The sequence below is a fragment of the Mus caroli genome, unplaced genomic scaffold (assembly GCF_978045245.1).
Source record: "Mus caroli unplaced genomic scaffold, Mus_caroli_1 scaffold_11, whole genome shotgun sequence".
Classification (NCBI taxonomy): Eukaryota; Metazoa; Chordata; class Mammalia; order Rodentia; family Muridae; genus Mus; species Mus caroli.
Window position 1 is genome coordinate 23911087 of NW_028227266.1, and position 23108 is coordinate 23934194.

General features: G+C 42.0%; 1 protein-coding gene across 5 annotated transcripts in view; it reads right to left on the reverse strand.

Annotated features, from left to right (window-relative positions):
* The window catches only part of Glb1l2 (galactosidase beta 1 like 2), a 42823-nt gene that overhangs the window by 15726 nt on the left and 3989 nt on the right, over window positions 1–23108 (reverse strand). For 3 of the 5 annotated variants that reach the window (XM_085844495.1, XM_085844496.1, XM_085844497.1), the window contains exons 2-7: window positions 17350–17469; window positions 16995–17192; window positions 15391–15459; window positions 14682–14777; window positions 12302–12410; window positions 2022–2114 (exon numbers count right to left, since the gene is read on the reverse strand). In XM_085844495.1, coding sequence (XP_085700621.1) covers window positions 2022–2114; window positions 12302–12410; window positions 14682–14777; window positions 15391–15459; window positions 16995–17192; window positions 17350–17469 — 685 coding nt within the window. The remainder of the gene's footprint in view (window positions 1–2021; window positions 2115–12301; window positions 12411–14681; window positions 14778–15390; window positions 15460–16994; window positions 17193–17349; window positions 17470–23108) is intronic. The other 2 variants (XM_021172140.2, XM_029481926.2) reach the window with 1 other exon arrangement.

Sequence of the window (23108 nt, forward strand, 5' to 3'; positions counted from 1 at the left end):
GAGAACATTAGCCATGATGCTAAGCACTTGGACTGTCTCCTTCACTCTTCATAGCCAGCATGTGAACAGCACAAACAAACACGTCAGAGGCTGAGTGAAGGATGATCAGTTTACAGAGGTCATGCAAGAGGTGGTGCTGAACTCAAAACATGTCCACCCGCATGTGCTCCACTCTGGGACTCTGGACTCAAACCATTCTACAAAGGTGGTTTTACAATGACAAGACTATTTATTTCAACCGAATTCCTCCGGAAACCGAAGGGTAACATGTAACAATAAATGCCAGATCCCATGTGCTGTGAGGACAGAACAAAAAAGGCTTCAAGACTCGGGGATGGCAGGGGCTGGAGCATTTAATCCATGAGGAATATTGGTGAGGTTTCTATTAAAAGCCCTGACCCAAACTCCTTCAACTACCTGACTAGTTACTCACTGACACAGAACACTAAATTTTCTATACCCTTAAATTTTACAGGCATTATTTTTTTCCCCTTTAAAGGCCAATTTCTATTTCCTAAGTGCTAGCCACCTGCCAAGCACAGAGCTCACACCCTCCAACAGAAGCCTTAGAAAAGGGCAATTTTGTGTCCATTTTGCACTTGCAGAGAGTAGGGCTCAGAAAGTTGAGGGAGACCATGCCCAAGGTCATTCAAGGCCAGCAGGATGCACATCTTGCTGACATGCCCAGGAGAAGTTGCATAGCAGTTCAGGAAAGGATCGTCCCAAGAGCCTCCTCAGGCTGAGCTCTGGGCACCAGGGAAGTAAGGCTGTATAGACAAGGTCCCCAAAGGAGCTACTCTCTACTCCTGATGCTCCTCAGAGCTCTTGTCTGCAGCTGCATCATTGGTAAACAACTGCTGGAGAGGCGCCCGTACCCCAGGGAGTCTGACAGAGGAAGGCCTGCAGCAAGAGAAGCTCTGGAGTCTAGGCCTGGCTTTTTCTAGGTGACTCACAACAAGGAAATTAGACACGTGCTCGATCCAGAATGTGGACAAGGGCTGACTGCCCCTTTCCAGCTGGAGGAATGCCACCCTTCCTAGACAGCTGGTACCCTGCGGAGAGCTCTCCTCAAGTAAGAAGGAGGGGGCAGGGAGTCTGACACTAGAGATTGGAACACCTGAGCTTCAGTCTCCAGTCTGTACGAAAAAAAAAGTGATTTCTAGATGGAAAGTTAAACTGGGGCTGAAAGCAGTAGACACCTGCTGTCCAGAGCACCTGAGCCAAAGTCATAGGCCTTTAGTCACACAGATCCACAGTCCATTTCCTACTTCCCCAGTCACACCATGGCCAGCTCTCCAGAGTACACTGAAGCCAATGCCAATGACTATCGGAGTCATTCATTGATAATTTATTGTATACCTACAGCAGTGCCAGGCCACCTGATTTCACATGATACAAAAGATGCAGGCACTCCTTGAAGCCTGCTTTGTGTAAGAGAAAAGGGGGCTTAGGAAAACTGGGGTACTTGTTCAAAGCCTCAAGTGAAAACACAAAACCAGAAACAGACGTGAATATGACAGGCCTGTCTTTGCTGTCACCCTACCATCTTCTCCGTCTGTCACCCCAAGTGAATCTGCGGTTTACTCACTCCACCACCCCAGAAATCCTTATAATGAGTGCCATATGTAGATGGTCAGAGGGTTTTGGGGGGAGGATTTGTTATTTGTTTTGCTTTTCCATTTCCTGAATAAAGTCAATAAGCAACCACAAATCTGGCTTTATGCTGGGACGAGGCCGACAGGCCACAAAGATTTGCTCACCTCCATTTAATTAAGGTAATTCCTTTCTTCTTAGTCCCTGCATACTGGACGTACACTGTAGCTAGCACGATAAACCCAATCGATAAAGGATAAGTGAGTGACAGGTCGGCTGAGATGAGCCATGAAGAACATCTCACTAATTAATGAGTGGTGTTGGAAGACATGGTGTATTAATTAGAGAAAAGTACTAGGGCAACGTGTCACAATCTACAATAGAGTCCAGAGGAAGAAATGCGAAGCCATGAGTGTAGTGACTCTTACCTTCTTGATGTAAGGCATGTATGCACGGTCTTTGTTATAGGAACCGTATTCATTCTCCACTTGCACCGCGATGATAGGTCCCCCATGCTTATACTGGAGGAAAGAGGTAAACAGAAGCGAAATGGGAAGTGGGGACATGATATCTAAATTTACACCCATTACAAATGACTAGTAGCACATAATACTGAGAACAGGAATCTCAATAGGCTGTGTGTGTAACAGGGAGTGACAGCATCAGACATCGAAGCAAGGAACATCAGGCCATGTCTTCCCCGTGGAAATATCAAACAACCACAGACTAACCACAGCAGTACTGGAAACCAGTCTAAGACCAAAGCAAACAAGTATCATGATCACCAATCAAAAAGCCACTGCAAGTGATAGTAGGAAATCTGTCATGTTGATACTCGGCCTTGGCCCCAGTTCCTCCTGTGTGCAGCACAGCGTGGTTAAGAGAAAGCATCTCTTCCAACCCCCAGAATGGATGGACAGAATGAAGCTCATTTACAGTGTTCTGGTCTGTCTGTGGACTGCCTGGTAGAGTGGCTTCCATCTCAGATGACTTAGGACCCAGGCTGGAAGCTAAAGAAGGCAGTGGCAGATGCCTTCTTTACAGACTACAGACTTGTGATTGACTGGAGCAATAGAATAATGGGCCAAAGAACATGACAAGCATCCTAGAAGAAACTGCAACAAGACTTCTGGGGACATGATGACTCGTAAAGGAGATTAGGGTTTGGGTGGAAGAAAGATGGTATGGACAAAATATATGTCCAGAAAATAGGAGGGATGGTATATCTGAATCCTGAGCTGAGTTTCCAATTTCAAAACCCCATCAATTGGTGAAAGCCTTCTCTGACCATCTGCAGAAACAGGGAAAGATGATTTGAAAAAAAAATGTCTTTTGTTCAACCAAAAGCCCTGGAGCAAACACTCACACAAATAAAGAAACATGGAAGTTGGGAACATAACCCAGTAGAAAATACTCGAAAGTTTCCTAGCATGTGCCAGGCCCTAGGTTGGATGCTCAGAACCACAAACCAAAAAGAGGGAAAAAGTGCAAGGCTTGATTTGATGGAAAGGAGAAAGAGATGAGAGGATATTAGGAGGGCATTGATCAAAAACTATATATCACATACACATGTGCATATATACGCACACAACAGATTTACTAGACAAAGGGGACAATAAATGAACTTGAAAACAATTGTTTTAAGTTACCTACCTTAAAGGAAAGAAAAGAAAAATTAATGAGAAAATGTGAATAGGGCCTAATGAACTTAGGTGATACCATTTATCAGACCAATATACTTACTTTTTGACATGGAGGGGGAGGAAGGGGAGAGAGAGAAAATGTCAGACCCTAGATGAAGAGCTGCAGGCAATTAATGGCTGTTAGGAGAGGAAAAGTCAGTCTTCTCTGGGGACAAGGCCTCCAGTGGGTTATCCAATCACAGGGGTCAGCACTCAATACTCAGACATAGAGCAACACTAAATGAACTCAGCAGCACAAAATTAAATACATATTTCATACATACATATATATATATATACATATATATATTACATATTTAAAGAAGAGGTCAATAATTCCAGTGGGAGCAACATGGAAAGAGTTGAAGGGGGAAGAGGTAGAAATGGTGTAATTATGATACTCATATAAAAATCTCAAAAAAATCAAATTTTAAATTAAAAAAGAAAATATAGAGAAGGGTATTTAGAGAAGTAATGACTGACCAGGCATGGTGGCATGCATCTATAATCCCAGAACTTTGGGAGGCTGAAGTAGGAGAAATATGAGTTTAGGACCAGCCTATGTGTAGAGTGAATCTGAGCTTGAGAGCAAAAACTCTCAAAAAAAAAAAAGGAAGGGGGGAGGGGGCAGAAGAGGGAAGAGGGATGAATAGAGAGAGGGAGGGCAGAAGGGAGGGAAGGACAGAGGGGAGAAAGGAAAGGGAAGTAAAAAAGGAAAGGGAAAAGGGTGAAAAGGAAAGAATAGTTGAAAATCCCTCAAATTTGTGTATGCACACACACACACACACCCCAAAACCTCAGAAATTCCTACATAGTGATGTTTTATGAAGCCGAATGGTTGAAAATACATGGGAGGGAGGGCAGGATACATGGAGGAAAATGGCATATCACTTTACAATAAACTGTCAGTGAAGCTACCAGGTAGACCCAGCTGCAGGTCAAAAGACAGTGAGATAGATAATACATTCAATTCACTAAAAGAAAACTGTTGTTAACTGGAAACTCTTTATCCTAAAAAACAAACAAACAAACAAAAAACCTTTACAAATATAAATTTCTGACCAAGGGAAGTTGAAGGAGTTGATTCCTTCATGCTTAGTGTGCAATTAATTCCTAAGTAATTCCTCAAGCTGAAGTGAGTGCTAGGGAACCTGAAGCTACATAAAATATGGTGTCCTCCAGAAAAGACAAGCAAACAACACAGCACCCTGGAACAGCTCAACACGTATTTTTCTCTTGGGCAAGATAGACCATTTTCATTACAGCCCATATGTTAGACCACAAAACAAGTTCTCATAAATTTTAAAACACTGAAATCAAAGTATTTTTCTACTTACAGGGGAGTGAAAGAGAAATTAACAGTGAAAGAAAACTGGAAAGTTAACAAATACATGCATATTTAACAATAATCATATAACAATGGCTAATGAAGAAATCACCATAGACAGTAGAAAAAATGAGATAAATGAAAATAAAAACAAAAAATTGACAAAATGCAAGGAATTCCCAGCTGTGCACACATTTAAAAGATGAAGCATCTTAGATTAACCATCCACCCTCATGTCTTAGGAAATCAGGGAAAGCTCTGACAAAAATGAAAGCAGAGGCTGGTGGCTGTTCAGGGTGCTTAGAGGAAATGAGTGCTCACAACCATCTGTAATGGGATTAGATGTCCTCTTCCGGTGTGTCTGAAGACAGTGACAGTGTAGTTATATACATAAAATAAATAAATAAATATTTTTTTAAAAAACTGAGAAAAACTTTTAACTAAACTAAGAAAAATGGAAGACTCGATTAAAATCAGAAACTAAACAGTACATGGCTACTGATTTTATAAAAGTTATAAAAAAAAAAAGGGGGGGAGTGGATGCCTCCTCAATCCTCAGCCTTCAAAACAAAAACAAAAACAAAAAAGCTGCTTATTTTTACAATGAACAGTGGTAAATATAGACCCCTGCAACTAGTCAACATGCAGGGAGTAACTGTTGGATTTCCAGCCATAAACGAGACATCTTCACCATATCCCTTCCACACATGGCTCAGAAAAATCCCAAAACAGAAGGCAGGAAGATAATAAGAGGCAGAGGTTAGGACGGCTGCTATGTACTGGAGAAGAGTCAGTTTTCTTCAGGTGTGCAGGACTCCATACACAAACACCCCAGCTGGAGGTCCATGCACTAGTAGATGGCCCCAAACCCATACACATATCTGCAGTCCTAATTGAAATATTTTATAAATACAAACTAATTTATATATATATATATATATATATATATATATATATATATATATATATACACATATTAGAATTTATATAAATTCCATGGTTTGCAAGGGGAGGTTCAGAAGGGGCTGAAGTGGGGAATACAAGTGAATAAGGTCAAAATTAAATAGCATAAATGTATGAAATGAGCAAATGATAAATGAAAGAATTATCGTTTTTAAAAGAGAAGTTTAAACAACTATATACAACTGAGTAGCCCAGATGAAATACATGAATTCCTAGAAATATAGTAAATCATGAAGAAAAGAAAGTGCAAACACACCTATTCTGGTAGAATCTGCATCAAGAGTCTCCCCATCGAGAAAGGACCAGGACCACAGGCTTCACTGGTGAATTCTATTTTTTGCTTCTCTTGTAGTTACTTTTTTTTAAAAACAAGTTTCGACTGTGTAGCCCAAGCTGCCCTGGATCTAACTATAGTCTAAACTGATCTTCAACTTACTCTGTAGCCAGGGTGTCCTTGAACACTCAATCTCCCTGTTACTGTTTCCTTAGCATTAAGATTATGCTCAGCATCTCTATTAAATACTGAAAGCAGAATTTACACCAAATGAAGTTCAGAAATACTCTCTATGTTATTCAATCGGGTCAGCACTACCAAGCCAGAGAACACTATAAACAAACAAAAAACCTATCCAGCAGCACCCCGGGCGGGGGGGGGGGGGGGGGGGGGAGGGGCAGAGGCAGGCAGAACTCTGTAAACTTAAGGCCTACATAGTGAGTCCCAGCTGAGCAGGGCTATAAAATGAGACACTGTCAAAAAACAAACAAATAAAAACACTACAAACTAATCCTTGATTCAAAGGATTACACACCAAGAACAAATAAGATTAAATTCTGGGATGTAAGGGTAACCAATATGAAAACCAATGTAAACTATATTCTGAAATTTTAAAAAAAAGTCATACAATCTCCTTTTTGTACATAAAAGGCACTTGACAGAATTCGATGGACTTGAAGAATAAGAACATTCAACATACTAGGAACTACCTCAACATAATAAAGCCCACATATGAGAAGCCCATGGCCAACACCATACTCAGCAGTGAACAACCAGAACCCTGTCCTCTAGATGCAGAACAAGTCAAAGACTCCTTCACTGATTCTGTTCAACACAGTTCTGGTCCCAGCTAAAGCATTAGTCAAGAGAAAGCAAGCTTGCACAAATGTTAAAAATGAAATCCTTACTACTTGTACACATATGACCTTAATGTAGAAAACCATCAATGACTCCACAGACAGACAATAGTGTTACGGTTTATGGGCCAACTCTGTGAGTTTACCGGACACAAAATCAACAAACAAAAATAAAATCAGTTCTATTTCTATATAGAACTAATGACTAACTCCAAATAGTATCAAAAAGGATAAAATAAGACTTTAACTAAGGAAGTGAAATACTACAAATTGATACTAAGAGAAAGTTAAGAAAATACCAATAAAAAAGAAATTCTGGGTCCATCCATTAGAAGAGTCACTGTTCTTAAGTCAGTGCTGTCTAGTGATCTACAGGTGCCATGAAATCCCTATCACAACCCCAAGGCTGTTGCTGAAATAGAAAAAGATATTCTAAAATTCATCTCCAAATGGACACCTAGGAGCCAAACAATGTATAAAGGTTATAGAGACCTCCCACTTTGGCCTTCAAAACATACTACAAAGCCAGATACTGAAGCCATGGGGTAGTAGCATGATGACATTATCTACTGAAATTATTTTTTAATATTTATTGGCTTTTTAATTTTTTCTTCATAAAATATATTTTGACCATATTCTTTCTCCTCTCCCAACTCCTCTTAGCTCTTCCCTACATCCCTACCCACCCAACCTCATGTTCTTTCTCTCTCACCCCATAAAAAAAGAAAATAAAACAAAGACAAAAATACCAAAGCAAAACAACAAACAACCAAAGATAAAAAGTGTACAATCCACTTTGTGTTGTCTAGCTACTCCTAAGTATGGTGCCTGCCCTAGAGTGCGGTTGATATGCCCAGGGTCACTCCATTGGAGAAAACTGATTTCCCCTCTCCTCGCCATTGCAAACAGATTCTTGGTTAGAGGTGACCTCTGTGTCCATTTCCCCTTGTCCATGCTTTGATTCTGTCTGGCTTGAACTTGTGCAGGTCTTGTGCATGCTGCTGCAGTTTCTGAGTTCCTACATGCATCAGTCTCTTGTGTGTGGGGTCATCTAGCACCTCTGCCAAAAGTTTAAAGGACACAGACATTCTTCCTATTCTGTAAGCTGCCACTCTGGTCAAATGATGGTGTCCTTTGCTGTACAGAAACTGTTTAGCTTCATGGGGTCCCATTTATAAGGTGTTAGTCTTAAGGAACCCCTATGCTATGGGGTCCCATTAGGAAAGTCCTTCCCTGGGTCAATGAGTTCAAGTGAATGCTCTACATTCTCTTTGTCTGATTCAGAATATCAGATTTTACGTCGAGGTCTCCTAATCTACTTTCCTTCTTCAACCTGCAGCCACCCAATTTGACCAGCACCATTGTTGAAGACTCGGTCTTGTCTCCTGTGTGGTTTGTTTTGTTTTGTTTTGTTTTTTCTTCTTCTTTGGCAAAAAGTAGGTGTCATAGATGTGTAGAGTTATGTCTAGGTCTTTGATTCTATTCCATTGATCAATATGTCTTTTTTTACTCTAAAATCAATCATGATGTTTTTATTAGTATAGCTCTGAGTACAACTTGAAACATGGCATAGTGATAATGCCAGCATTTCTTTTATTATTCAAGATTGTTTTAGCTGTCCTGGGTTTTTTGTGTTCCCATATGAAGTTTAAGGTTGTTGGGGTTTTTTCCAGTAAAGAATTGTGTTGGAATTTTGATGGTCATGGTACTAAATCTGTAGCTTGCTTTTGGTGGAATGGGTATTTTTTAATATTAATCCTACTGTTCCACAAGCATGAGAGATTTTTTCCATCTTCTGAAATGTTCTCCAATGTCTCAAAGATTTTATTGCACAAGTCTTAAGGCTACTATGAAAGGTACTGTTTTCCTGGGTTCTTCCTCAGTATGTTTGCCATTTGTATGTAGGAAAGATACTGATTTTGTATTACTTTTGTATCCAGCTACTTTTCTGAAAGTGCTTCTCAGCTGTACAAGTTTTCTGGTGGAGTTCTCAAGGTCTTTTACATATGTAATCATAATGTCTACAAATATGACTATGTTGACTTCTTCCTTTCTTATTTGTATCCCCTTGATCTCCTTCAGCTTTCTCTCTGTTTAGGATAATGTTGACTGGGGCTTGCTGTAAATGCCTGTATTGTATTAAGATACCTCCCCTGTATCCCTCATCTTTCCCATTTTTAGTAGCTGATAGAATTCCTTTTCTTGCACTATACCTGCTCTCTACTGAAGCCCACATTGCCCTCCTAGGAGATGCCAAGTGTTCCTGAAGTTACATGTAGCAGCTCTATATATGCTCTGGACCACTTCCGAATTCCAATGATTCCACAGTTTCCTGAGTTAGAAGGTTAAATGTTTGAATTGTGTCAAAATTCATATGCAAAATCATAACTTCAAGTGGTATTAAGAGACAGAACCTCTGAAAGGTGACTGGATCATGAGGATGGAGTGTTCATGAGTGGATTATTGTTTTTATGAAAAATGCCATGGGCTAGGGAGGGACTTTAAAGATAAAGGACTTACCTATTATAGATGAGCAATCCAAGGTGGGAAAGAGGACAGAGGAGACAACCAGATGAGGTTGGGGGATTGACTGACTGAGTGACTGATGGATTGATTGATTGATTGATTGATTGATTGAATGAATGATTGATTGACTGACCAACTGATTGATTGGCTGATTGATTGACTGACTGATTAATTGATTGACTGATTGATTGACTGATTGATTGATTGATTGATTGATTGATTGATTGATTGACTAAGTGATTGATTGATTGATTGATTGATTGATTGATTGATTGACTGACTGATTGATTGACTGACCGACTGAGTGACTGACTGACTGACTGACTGATTGATTGACTGACCGACTGAGTGACTGACTGACTGATTTGTTGACTGATTGATTTGTGGGATTTCTGGCTTTCTGACCTTTCCCAGCTTTCCTGGGGTTTGAAGCTGTCATGCAGTAGTTTCCCTTAGCTGTTATTTTCAGCCATCATACAACAGCTCCCCCTTAGAATAGTTTCCCCTTGGCTGCTGATTTTAAGCCACCAGATAGTAGTGGGCTTGTGTTTCAGGATTCAATTATATACAAGTGATGGTATGAAAATATGAGATGGGAAATTCCATATACAAATCATAAATTTTAAGCTGTGCATAAATTCAAAGGGAGGAACAATCTGACAAAAGCTAGCACTGGCCTATCATGTTCAGCCTGACTGTAAATCATCTCTTTGTCCAGAGTGTCTGTGCTGCATACAACCTCTCTGTCAGTCACTTAGTAGCCACATCAGTTTCAGAGGAATTTCAGGACTGCATTGCTCGGGTATACATAGGCCTGGATCTACTTTAAAACAGCCCCCAAAGTATAAGATTAGAGATCCCAGGGTCGTTAAGAACATTAGCTGTTCTTCCATAGGTCAAGGGTTTAATTTCCATAGGTCATGGCAGCTTACTGCTGTCTATAACTGTATAGAATATAATTCCATCTTCTGGTGTGCAGACAGACATGCATACAAAACATCCATATAATATAAATAAATAAATCTTTTTTTAAGAGATCAGAGATCCTGATGATTTATTACAGTGTAGTGCTATAATTGTTCTATTTTATGATGCTATTATTGTTCATGTCTTACTCTGTCTGATTCATGTAAACTTTGTAGGGAACCTCAGAGTCAGCTCAAGACACCCCAAGACCATGTTTTCAGAACAAAGGAGATTTGTTTTCCCCAAAGGGACAGAGTCTATGGATAAGGGACAAAGACGGGAGATAGAGAAAGAGGGAGAAAGGGAAGGGGGCAAGGAAGAGGGAAGAAAAAGAGCAAGGGAAAGGGGGGTAAATCATATTTGTGCCAGGGAGGTGGGGTGGACAAAGAACTGCCTATGGTTAGAGAGACAGATGTGGCCCATAGGCAAATGGAGGATGATAAAGGTATAATAGGAAACCCCATGTTAGGATGGGGTGTTTAATTTTAATAGGTCATGTTAATTAGGTGAGCCAAAGGGGGCTTTTGATTGCTGGACTTCAATACTTTGATAGCTGGACCTTGGTAGTTACCCAAAGGAAGAGAAATTGACTGACTAAATAAGGCAATAGGCCTTTGGGGCTAGCTTTAGTAATGCAATCTAATGGTTTTTAGCAAGGAAGAGGGAACTGTCTGCCAGAGCGATGCTCACCACACTCAAGCTAGCCAGAGTCCCTTCAAACTTCATTGTCTATGTCTATGAATAGGAACATGTTATGTATGGAAGGTTTACTCCTATGTGTGGTCCCAGGCACCCATTAAGGGTTTTGGAATACATTCCTCTAATGAGGAAGATAGATAGATAGATAGATAGATATGTATATATAGTGATATTAACTGTATACTTAAAAGGGTCAATATATATATATATATATATATATACACATATACATATATATACATATGTATATGTGTATATATATATATATATATATATATATATAGTGATGATTAACTGTATACTTAAAAGGCTCAGTTTTTGTTAAATACATCTTACAAAATAAAAAAATCAAGTGAAGCAATTGTGCTGTACCCATGAACAGAGCTGGTGATTCTATTCACATGCCTCAGAATGCATCCCCAGAAAACCTTCACTGCTGCTCCCACCACGTAATGCACTGGACCATCTCAGGAACTCTATGTGCTAGGACAAGCTAGGCCAAGAAATCCCAAGCTTCCTGATTCTTTCATATTTAGTTCAGTAAATAAAAAGACAGGACACTCAGTTACATCTGATATACATAAGCAGCTACATCTGATGTATAGTTATAAATTTTCTGCAAATGTGGCTCAATTGATATTGGGGTATATGTATATAAATTTTTCCTTGCTTATGTGGCTTTCAAACCAACTCTGATAACCTGTTTCATCTGGCTGTTTATTTGAACTCATATTGCTATGAATGTTCCAAACCATTAACCCAAGAGTGGTTTGTTTTTTTTTAAATCAGTGTACTATTTTATTGCTGTACTAATTTCCTAATATCATTCTTTGTGGTTTTACACAGCAACTGGGCTAATTAATCCCATTCCTGTTTGTTATTACTTGGAACTGTTACATAAAATATTAAGATTCTTTCTACCGAAGTTTCATCTGAATACATTTGTCTTGAATAATAGGAATGAATTTTATAGCACCATTTGGTAGCATACTTTGAAAAGACATCAATTAGAGCTTTATCCTTACACAGAATTCTCATGTCCCATCTTGGGCCTTCCCATGTGTGCTGTGCCCTGTGTGGTCACTGTGTCACTGAGACCCTGACAGATGCATGCTTCAGTTCCTAAGGCCTCCTACTGACCCAAGCTCAGTTAGAGCTCTAGCTGCACAGACTAATATGTGTCCCCATGTCCACCTGTTATTTCAGTTCTGCCTGAGATCACACTAGTATGCACACTCTTTGAAAACACAAGTACTTCGGGCCCTTGTGTTCTAAATCAAGCTCTCACAGAATGATGAAGAGTGTGCCCTTGTGGTGAGAAGAACTGCAGGGCCCTCATCTGCAAGCTTACTGAAGATTGCATGCTATTTAGAAGACAGGCAGAAAATCAAAACGCCTTTGCTTTTTCTTTTACCTGAAGTGGCACCACCCTGGACATCAGGTGGTCAAAGTAAAGATCCACTGCCTTAGTGAAGCCGTGGTAGGTTGTCCTCAGCTTCATGTCAGGGTCTTGGAGGAGCCAGCTTGGAGACAGAAATGAGGAAAAGGAGTATCAGTGCTATCGTCTGTGGGTTTGCTTGGGCAGGCCAGTGAGCATGGAAAGGAAGCAGCTTCAACCCACTCAAGAATGAGTCTGGAGAGCAGGTCAGGCCAGGGCCAGTTACCATCCCACCACCACCAACTAGCTAGGAAGTCAGGAAGCTATGCACGCAGTCCAGAGGCAAACACATCACAGTGCCAGCCTACACACTGAATGCCTTGGGAAGTTTGGGTTGAACTTCAAGGCTACAGGTGCTCTTAACTGCCCGCTGGAAAAAGAACAGCAAGACCTGGTCTTCAAGTATTTACACTAGCGGCCCAAACGGGCATCAGAGCACTCCTGGAATCCAGCACTCAGCTGAAACAGGGGAATCAGGGTCTTAAAAGCAGCCTAAGCTAAATAGTGAGGTAGCTGGCCTGTGCAGTAAGACCCCATCCCAAGGCAGGGAGGAAGGCAAGGTCAAAAGGATTACAAATCACTGGACTAGAGAAGCCCAGATTCAACCTTCCGGGATGCCCCAGAAAAATGATCCTGTTGACTTGTGAGATGGTATCAGAGGGACTCGGGAGCCTGTGTGCTGCAGTCTGCCACCAGAGCAGCAGCAGGAGAGCAAATTGAAGTTGTCCCTTGATCTGCTGTGGTCACATATCCCAACAAAAATTCAGCACCAGGGGCTAGCTCCAAAGCTAAAGCCAAAGTGCTTCCCATTCAAATGAAGTCCTAAAAATCATGTTTTCTAACAAGAGGCTCTAATGTCTCCCTTCCCCTAACTCGGAATCTCTGAAAAGTGACAGAAACATATCAAGGAATGTCAGCTGATAATGAAAGGCTGAAGGGAGTGTCTCCCCTAACCTGACCTGCACATCCTGAACTATCAAGGAGGCCTATTTTCTCAAAGCACTGACATCCTATACTCCTGGGAATCCCTCATGAATGGGATGCACCCACCCATGGAGAGTGCCCCCCTCCATGGCAAGGGAGAGCAGATCTAAGAGTCCCCATTGCTTCTAATTTAAGGGTGTTAAACCCTGTTGTCCTCCTATGCCCGGCTCCAGCTGAGCCCAAGGAAAATGCTGACAGTGGCACAGGTGTCTAATCCGCAGAAAGGGCCAAGCAGCTTGTGTGCTCACAGCTCTGCCTGAAACACTGTGCCAGATCAGAATGATCCTGGCTGCTGGACAAAAGACAAGTTGTACCCCTGACGGAAGGGCAGGCCATGCTGGAAACAGAGAGCAGATAAGATCTGGGCATAGTACGTGTGCTGTGAAGACAGAGTTCCCCAAGCCACTTCTAGGACCAAGAGGTTCAGCCTCTTGGGAACAGCAGAAGTGGGCAGAGCCTGTTGCTAGCCACCAGTCATTGATGCTGTGAGGTCAGGCACAGCACAGGTGGGCAGAAGCTGTGACTAGCCACCTGTGATTGATGCTGTAAGGACAGAGATAGTGCAGATGGGTGGAGCCTGTGACTAGCCACCAGTGATTGATGCTGTGAGGTCAGACACAACACAGGTGGGCAGAGACTGTGACTAGCCACCTGTGATTGATGCTGTAAGGACAGAAACAGTGCATATGGGTGGAGCCTGTGGCTTGCCACCTGTGATTGATGCTGTGAGGTCAGGCACAGAACAGGTGGGCAGAGCTTGTGGCTAGCCACCTGTGATTGATGCTGTGAGGACGATGATAACACTTGATAAGACAGAACTTTTTCTTTGCCTGAAAATGAAGGCAGTCTTGTTGAGAAAGGAACAGATGTGGGTCCACATGATACCCATTCAGACATCACTCCCACAGCATAATGCTCAGCACACTGACCTTACTGGAAATTACACTTAGGCAGAACAGACCCAGGAGGACTGAGGACAAAACCGCAAGACCAATTCCTCTACACTACAGCAATACTTGGGGTTTTAATAAATCACCAGTAATATCTCTAAGAAACAGATAGGATGATTTGGTTTGTTTCCTTTTGTATTGATGGACAGATCAGATAAGTAACCTGCCTGGGTGCCTCTCCAGTGTGGCCAGAACAATGAAATGCCTCCAGGCAGATACCTCCAACTGCTGCCACCTGACACATAGAAGGACCTGAGGTTACTCAACAACAGCAGGGATGGCAGCATTATGCCAATGCCCCTTGCTTCAAAGAGAAAATTCTGCACAGAATGAAAACTACCTTAAAAAAAAATACTAAGTCAACACCTCTAAGCACCCAGACACTTCCAGCTACTCTGGAGACCCACACTGCCATCTCTCACCTGGGCAAGCCCCCGAGGTCAATCTCACTACAGATGTAGGGCCCTGGTCGCAGAATCACCCACAGCCCAATCTTTGCAGCCAGCTGGATAAAGGCCCTAAGAAGAGAAAAAAAAATGTCAGCCCTGAGAATCTAGAATAAGATTAAATATGGGAGGAACCACAGGCATTTTGGGTATCAATTCTTCCCTGTTCCTCCCTGCCCCTTCCTCTCTCAATCAGGAAACATGGCGTAAGAGGGACATGGCCAAAGCTCAACATAGCAGAGAATTCTTGCACAACACAGGGAGCCAGAAGCCCAGGGAGCTGGGTATGCACTGCTTCCTTGCATCAGGACCATCCCTGCAGACCCACTGGACGTGGTCAGACAGACAACATACAGGAACTTTGCACTCAGAAGCAGCCAACTCCATCCCAGGTATATGAACCCCAACAAGGATTCTGGTGGGATATGGGATCTAGACTCTCTGGACTGTAGTGAAAAGGAGGACAGGAACCTGTATGTAGGCTGAGAGCCCTGGGTAATATGTCACAGCTGGAGAGCATCCAGGCCCTGAGTTCAAAGCCTTTCTCAGCACTCTAAGAACAAGGCTCAAGACCCAGTCCTCAGTTTCTCAAAACAGAGTCAAGACGGAACATCCTGATGGCTTGTCACCAACCCCAAGTAACTTCCCATCCCAGACCAGGCACAGAAGCACCAAGACTACATACTCTAGGTCCAGGTTCCCGGAGAAGTCGAATTTGCCTCTTTCTGGCTCATGGAGGTTCCATGGCACATAGCTGTAAAAGACAAGATAATTGCAGGGAAGTTTGTTCATCCACATAAGCATCTAACACTGATTATGACAGATAGCTTCAGACCTTGGAACCAGGCATGAGGACCATTAGAATTCAAGGCAGGCCCTAGGAAGAACATTGCATTGCCTTAGGAGGACAGAGAGTCAACTTGACTAAGGTGAAGTATGAGATATTTGGAGTAAAAGGTCAGGTTCTGTGACTCCAGATTAGCACACACTGCAGTATTCTCAAGGCCTTTAGGGGCCCTCTAAGAAATTGTCCCCATTTCTCTCAACAGAGCTCTGATTTATTAAAAGTGTCCCTTTTACAACTATCTTCAAAGCTAGTTCACAAATCACTCAAGGTAGCCCACTTCTTTGATTTATAATCATACCTTTTTGCCTAATAATGGAGAATTTCAAGCTGTTGATCCTTTTTATTTCATAGAAATAGCCCCAAATATAGGTTAGAAATTTTGAGGATAAAGCCATAAAAAGACCAATATTGTTCATAACTGGGCCTGTTTCTATTTATTTCTATTCATTTTAATTCTCTGCATGTGTGTCATGGGTTGGGGGGACATATGCATGTGAGTTCAGGTTCTCACAAAGACCAACGGTGCCTCGGGTGCTTGAGACACAAGCAGGTTGTAAGGCTGACATGAATGCTGGGAACCAAAGTCAGGTCACTCTTGACAGCTGAGCCTCTGAACCTCGTTTTCTGATGACTTGCACAGTCGACGTTTTATCTGGTGCCTGCCAAGGAGCACCAGGCTACATGCAGGGATCATAATCACAACCGTCCAAAGATCTTTCCAGAAAATAGATGCTGACTTGCTGATAGGCCACTGCCCTTGAAGAGGACTACACTCATCCAGGGTACAAATTTGGGAAGCAGAAGTTGCTTGTATAAAACATTACTGGTCAATCTAGACAAAGTGAGGCACACCTGCAATCCCAGCATCCAAGACTCTACTCGAGGAGGACAGAGTATGAAGCCACACTGAGCTGTATAGTTCACCTCTCAAAAAGAAAGAGAGAGATAGAGAGAAAGAAAGAGAGAATTACTTGTAGCATGTCTTTATAACAACAACAAAAACTCTTTTTGTTGTGCACAGTTACAATGGAAAAGTCACTTGAGGAAACAGGGAGATGACAGTTCCCCACAAGCCATGGAGGCTCCAGGAGAAAACAGATTATAGACAGCTTGACTCTGAGACTCTGCGTGGTTAGCCTGCAGAACTGTGAAAAAGCAGTTTATTTATTCAAGCCACAAAATGAACAAACAAACCAACTCCTATATCTATATCTATGCTTCTCTCCCTCTCTCTCCCTCCCCCTCTCCCTCCTTCTCCCTCTCTCCTCTCCACTACTTGATTGCATCTCCCCTAACACATCTGTTGGGAGTTCTGTAGAACTTGCAAACCTAAGCAAGCAACATCGGCTGGCTTCCTGTAATAGCTTTCTTCCTGCAAACACTTTTGCAGGGGCTCTATTTGGTAGCTAGGCTTGGTGGAGGGATGAGGAGACAGCACTTACGTGGTAAGGGTATTCAAGCCACAGGCTTTCAATTTGAGCAGGCGGTCCCTCCAGTACTCCCTGGGTACACGGAAATAGTGTATGGATCCCCCCAGAATCTGAAAGGTGGAGTCCTCCAGAATGAAGTCTGGGCCTTTTGTTCGAAGTCCCAGGCGCTGACGTTGGAGCCATAGGGGAACCAGAGTGCTCCAGTTCAACCTGGAAAAGCAAATGCCCTCATGTGGTCTAGCGTTTCCACAGCAGTAAGCACCAGCACAGAGACGCACACTGTGTCCTTCTCTCCTTCACAAGTCTTCTGTTTTCTCTCTTTCACCTGCTCCCAGGGTGGCCAGAGAAACCTCCCACTTAGCCAAACCTTGAAAGGTGACTTTCTTCAGCACTACTTCCTGGGCTGGGCCCCACTGCAGGGGAAGAGCAAGCAGACGCTGCAGCCAGGAACAAGACAGACACAACGTTCAACATGAAGACACGTGGGCTAAAAGGAGAAAGGATGAGGAAGGGTCATACTACATGAGGAAGACCTCTCTAGTGTCACAGACACAGGAGCAGCTGCAGCTCACAGGCTCCTACTATTGCCAGTTGCTCTAAGCCATCAGACTAGATATTAAAGCAAGAGCTACTAAAACAGTACCTCAGAGCCCCCTCATGGTCACAGCTGCCCACCTTGGGATTCAGATACCTAGAAAGAGGTGTCTAGATTAAATGGCATCCATTCACTGACCACATATGGAGTTCTTAATTATCTTCTGAAAATCTAGTATTAACTAAGGGTTAACAAAGCATGGTAAGGGCATGCCCAGGAAGGCTATGGGGTAGCTGCAGCCCATGAAAATGTTCCTATTGATGTCTCAGTGGTTGACTGGCCAAGAGGAGCCCTCAGCTTGTTTCTCATAATTTATACGACTACAAGTCTCTCTCCTTATCTACACTCTTGAAGGTCAAGAGAAAAAAAGCAACATGAACAGGTTTAGGGAAGTTGGAGACTAAAAATACAAACAGAAGAATATTTGGTGTAAAGTCAATTTTTAATTACTGCTTTTTTCATTATAGATCGTGCAATGAGAGGTCATCTTATTGCAGGCAGGCTCTTCCGCATAAAACAGCATCTGAGTACCAAGAACTATGGCCCTAATGGCCCCAGAATGGGCAGATTACTAAGCGTGTGAACAGTGTATGGGCAGCATGGTATACTTAGGGATTCTCTGGGACCATTCATGAACAATGAATATTACTTTTGATCTATTTCTTTTGGCTTCTCACACACACACATGACCAGCTTCCAAATGCCTCTCCTCTCTCTCTCTCTCTCTCTCTCTCTCTCTCTCTCTCTCTCTCTCTCTCTCTCTCAGAAAAGCTTCATCTTCCAGACATCTGATGACTCTTAGGGGATGAAAACAAGAGCAGCATCTGGAAGTAGAAGATCTAGATGTGATGTGAGGCCCCTGGTAGGTATCCTCACCCTAAACTAATGACTCCAAGTCTGTGGGTGAGTTTCTTCTGTGGAATGGGACTGATGCCTGTCTCTACCACACAGAAAGGCCACTGGGAGCTTCAGGTAACAATAACACCCTGTGGAGGATGATGAAGGAATTTATCCCTATTTGAAAGCAACTCGTGCTAATGAGCTTGCACGGCACAGAGAATCGTACTCCGTGCATTTAATGACATGAATATGAAATAATCCCATGGGTGCCACTCTCCCATTTTTGTAGAAAATACTTTTGATGCCTAACTTTCTGTCAGGCTATCTTATTACACTACCAAAACTTTTGCACTGAAAGATCGGTACAGAGAAATCCTACCGATCCAAGCCTCTGCCAGCATGTAATCTATTCTTGCCACGGGCCAAACCCTGCCTATTTGTGTATCTCCCTGAGTTTGAGGGTACTTCCTCTGAAGTACATGCTCTGCTTCATTTGCCTGCTCACCTACACATACACACACACACACACACACACACACACACACACACTCACACACACACCCTGCTACACCTGCCAGGCTACTATGAGTAATGACTAGAAGGACACATTCTTTCTTTAAGTCTTTTAAAGTCTTAAACAGGGACACAGTGACAATCTGGTTATGAAAATATACATACACACAAGCTCATTATTTTTAAAGACATTTATAATACATGTTACAAATAACTCTATCAGGTAGCAATCCTACTCGCTGGGCAGATCTTGAAAAAAAAATCTCTAGCTATTGGCTGAAGTTCACATCTGGATTCTTACTTCTTGCTTTCCTTGGTGAGCACCTATAAATGTCTATTTATAGGTGCAAGGGACTCATTCTGCTAAGCGCAGAGATATGGACTAAGCTGGAAGTAAGTTCTTTGAATCTCATTTCTTGACAGTAACAAGCATTTTCATCTGTGACCTAGTTGGTGACCAGTGTAGGCTGAATTCTGAGTGTGGTGTGCAGACAGTGAGCATTGCCATCTGTAGCTTGTTGGAAATGCAGGAATCTGAGACCTACTGAACCAAAACCTGCGCCTTAACCAGATTGCAAAGTTAAAGACAAACTTCAGGTTGTACTTTTACCTCTAACTTGTATGGGCTCACTCTCTCTCCTCCCACCCCCACTTCTCTCCCCCAGTCTCTCTCATACACACACACACACACACACACACACACACACAGAAATCAAACAAGGAATCAGTAAGAGAAGTAAAACTAGAAAGTTCTCAAAGAGGTAGAAATTGAACAGCACTCCTAACCAACAAATGAGTGGAGGAAAAAAAAAATCACAAAAAAAATCAGAAAATGTTTTGAGATGAAAAACAAAACCACACATAGAAAATATACAGCTCCATTTCAAACTTTTTAACTTCAAACTCCCATGAGCCATTATATGACTTAATATCTTTATTGCAATATATAGCAAGCAGATAAGGGTCCCGCTTCCTGCCTCCATATATCTTTTTCTCCTCTTCTCTCACCCACTAACAAATCTGAACTTGCAGTTGTTTAGGACCGGATCCTGGAGTCATTCTCAACTCCTCTTTCTTTTTCTTTCTCTGTCCTTTTATAGCCTATCATTTTTTAGACTTAAAACAAAATTTCACAATGCTGTTCAAGAAATAGGAAGTAAACAAACAAGCAAATGACTAACTGTTATCAAATTCCAAATTCTGGAAAATTCGTATCTTTTTTTCTGGAAATTTTCTGGTAGCCTACTAAAAAAGGCATTACTACCTCAATAAAAGGGATATATTCAGTGGGAAAACAAGGATAGTAGATGTTAGGTGTCTCCAGAGAATTCACTGTAAGAAAGAGATGATGCAAGGGAGACCTTCATATAACAAAGGACAAAACTCCCTGCAAATAGTTATTAACACTAATCATGATCATTAATACTAATAATCATCATATTAAGAATAAACCCCATAATTTCCTGGGTAATTAACTCAGTATTATTAGAATACAGGAAATGCCAACTGTGTGGTTCTGACTGGCTGGTTTAAAGATCATAGGGGCTTCACTCCTAAGTTAGGCTTGTTACCAAGGACATAAGCAAACCCTGGGGAATCCAGTGCATTCTGTTGTTTTCCTTAGCAAGCAGTTCACTCATGATAGCAGTTTCTTGGATGAAACCATAAGTACCTACCTTCTTTGGAGCTGGGAGCTTATATTACTTTTTTCTAGAACTTCTGTTGCTTTTGTATCTTGGCTTTATTTTAAAAAATAAATAAATTTCTTTCTTTATTAAAGAAGAAATTTAGGAGAAGGGCTGTGCCCTGCAGCCTAAGGCCTGCTCTGCTCAGTCATGTTTTGTTCTTCTGCCTAGAAGAAAGGGTAGTCTTGCTCACATTCTAGATAAGGGTCCTAGACAAAGATGTGTGTGTGCATGTGAGTGTGAGTGTGTGTGTGTGTATTTGTATGTGTGTTCCTAATGGGGTCTCATGTAAATCATCCAACTAGTGGCAAGTGAAAATACAGTGTCCCCTGCAGCTATGGAGGGCTACAGACATAGAAACAGGCTGCAGCAAAGAGACATGAGTTAGGTCCTGTGAGGACTCCTCATCAGGCTGAGCCTTGTGAAGGAGCAGGGTGAAGATGGAAGCTTCCTGACACTTTGCCCCTGATCACTGAGGTGGATCAGTAGAACAGAGAGTACAGTACAGGCTCCAGCAAGCAGCATGTCCCTGGATAGGATAAGCTGTGCTGCTATGTGAGACCCAGTGACAGATTACCACCTTTTTCACTCTGAATAGGCCCGTGAGTGGAATTTCAATGGTCAACTTAAAATAAAAACTGTCAGTCAACTTGTAAGACACTTGGGTAGGAGAAGACCAGATCCTGCCACCTCCTGGAACAAGCTTCTTAAATGACATATCCAAATCAGAGTGATTTTGGAGTGCCTGTCGCCATGCCAGAGGGTCCTCTGTAAATCCTGCAAACACTGATTTTTTCAGTACCAGGTTTTCGGTGGGGCTAGGAAGCTTCACTAGAGACAAAGACACCTCCTTCAAGAATCTGTTCACCATAGCCTGACCAGACATAAATGGTCCAGTATCCCCATGAGATGATACAACACAGACATCACCAGGAGCAGCTGAATGTGGTGATCAGGAATCAAAACCAGGTTGCACGTTCCTGTAGCAAGCCGGGCACCTAAACCAGCTGTCTAGAACAGTAGTCCTTCCATTCCCACAACTTACGAACCCTAATGGCTAATTACTTTGGTAAAATACATAATATGGTGTCCAAGATGAGAGCGTACAAGTTCAACTTCCAGATGCACTGTGAGCCTCTTAGGGTTTCCCAAACCAAAGATGAACTGAATTCAGTTCAGATCATCAGGCTAGCAGAGAAACCACAAGAATACCCACTACCTCATTTATCCCAGTAGCCTGGCCACAGACCACAATTCTACCTAGCAGGTACATTAAAAAGCCCAGAGACCTCATTATACACACATAGCAACCCCCCTGCATCAGCTCCCACATAGCTCAGTTTCGGATATCCGCCCTCTAGCTGAACAACGCTTTGGACTCTTACTTTGCTGAGTCATCAAACAGCCTCTACAAGGATCTGGATTTCAAACCCAGAAGCCAGTGTGTGCTCTCTACAGCGACACAAGGCACTACCGCAACCCTACTGTCTCTACTTTTCCTTTTGAAAAGATTTAGACTGCTTCCCAGGCTATAGATGTCTGTCCTCTTGGCCCTCAGACAGTTTTGTGCTTCAGAGGACAACGTTTTCTAAATCCTGTAGGAAACATATACATGAAGAGGCATGTATTAGATGGATACCTTGATACCCAGTAGTGAAATAAGGAAACCCTTTTGGATATTCACACCTGACAAAAAGGACAATTACAATGGACTTCAGAGATAGTGTACTTTTACTGTGACCAAAAAAGAATCCATTAAAAGCCTCATAAATTAATAAATTTATGAGTATTTCAGCCTAGATGGAAGTAAAAACTCTGATAATTCAAAAAGATTCTTGGTCTTTAATAATAAGCCTATGGGGTAATTCTGCGAGTACAGACAGAACAACCTTCAGATACAGGAAACAGCGCAGCTGGATAGAGTGCTTTAAAATCTGTTTCTTAGGATTATATCACAAAGGCATGTAATAGGCACATTAATCTTTATAAAACCTCAGGAATCTATATTGTCCTACACACAAACTAGAAAGAAGTTCCTCCCTTAGTCTAGACAGTTGAGCTCAAAATGCCCTTTATATGACCCAGAAGAAAAGAAATATGCTGTTTTGGAAGAATCTACCAAGATTGAAAATTAATATCCGTTATGATCAGCAATTCTACTTATAGAAAGCCACCCACTGGATATTTACTGCACTTCAGGAGCTAAAAGACTGAAAACAATCAATGCCCATCAAGTGGGGGAATGCTTAAATAAATTATGTATCTAATGGACCAGTAGAAAAACAATACAGCTATCTTTTCATGTATGTGTACAATGCATCTAAAAGAGCATCAGTAACTTTCTGGTGGGAAGGGAAATTGGGATAGAGGAGTTTCTTCTCACTGATGCTCCCTCTATCGTCGGAATGTTCATTTATTACCTACTCACAATTTTTAAATACTTGAAAACATCTTCTTAATTCTTGGGAACAGCCATGAATACCAGCTGAGTCT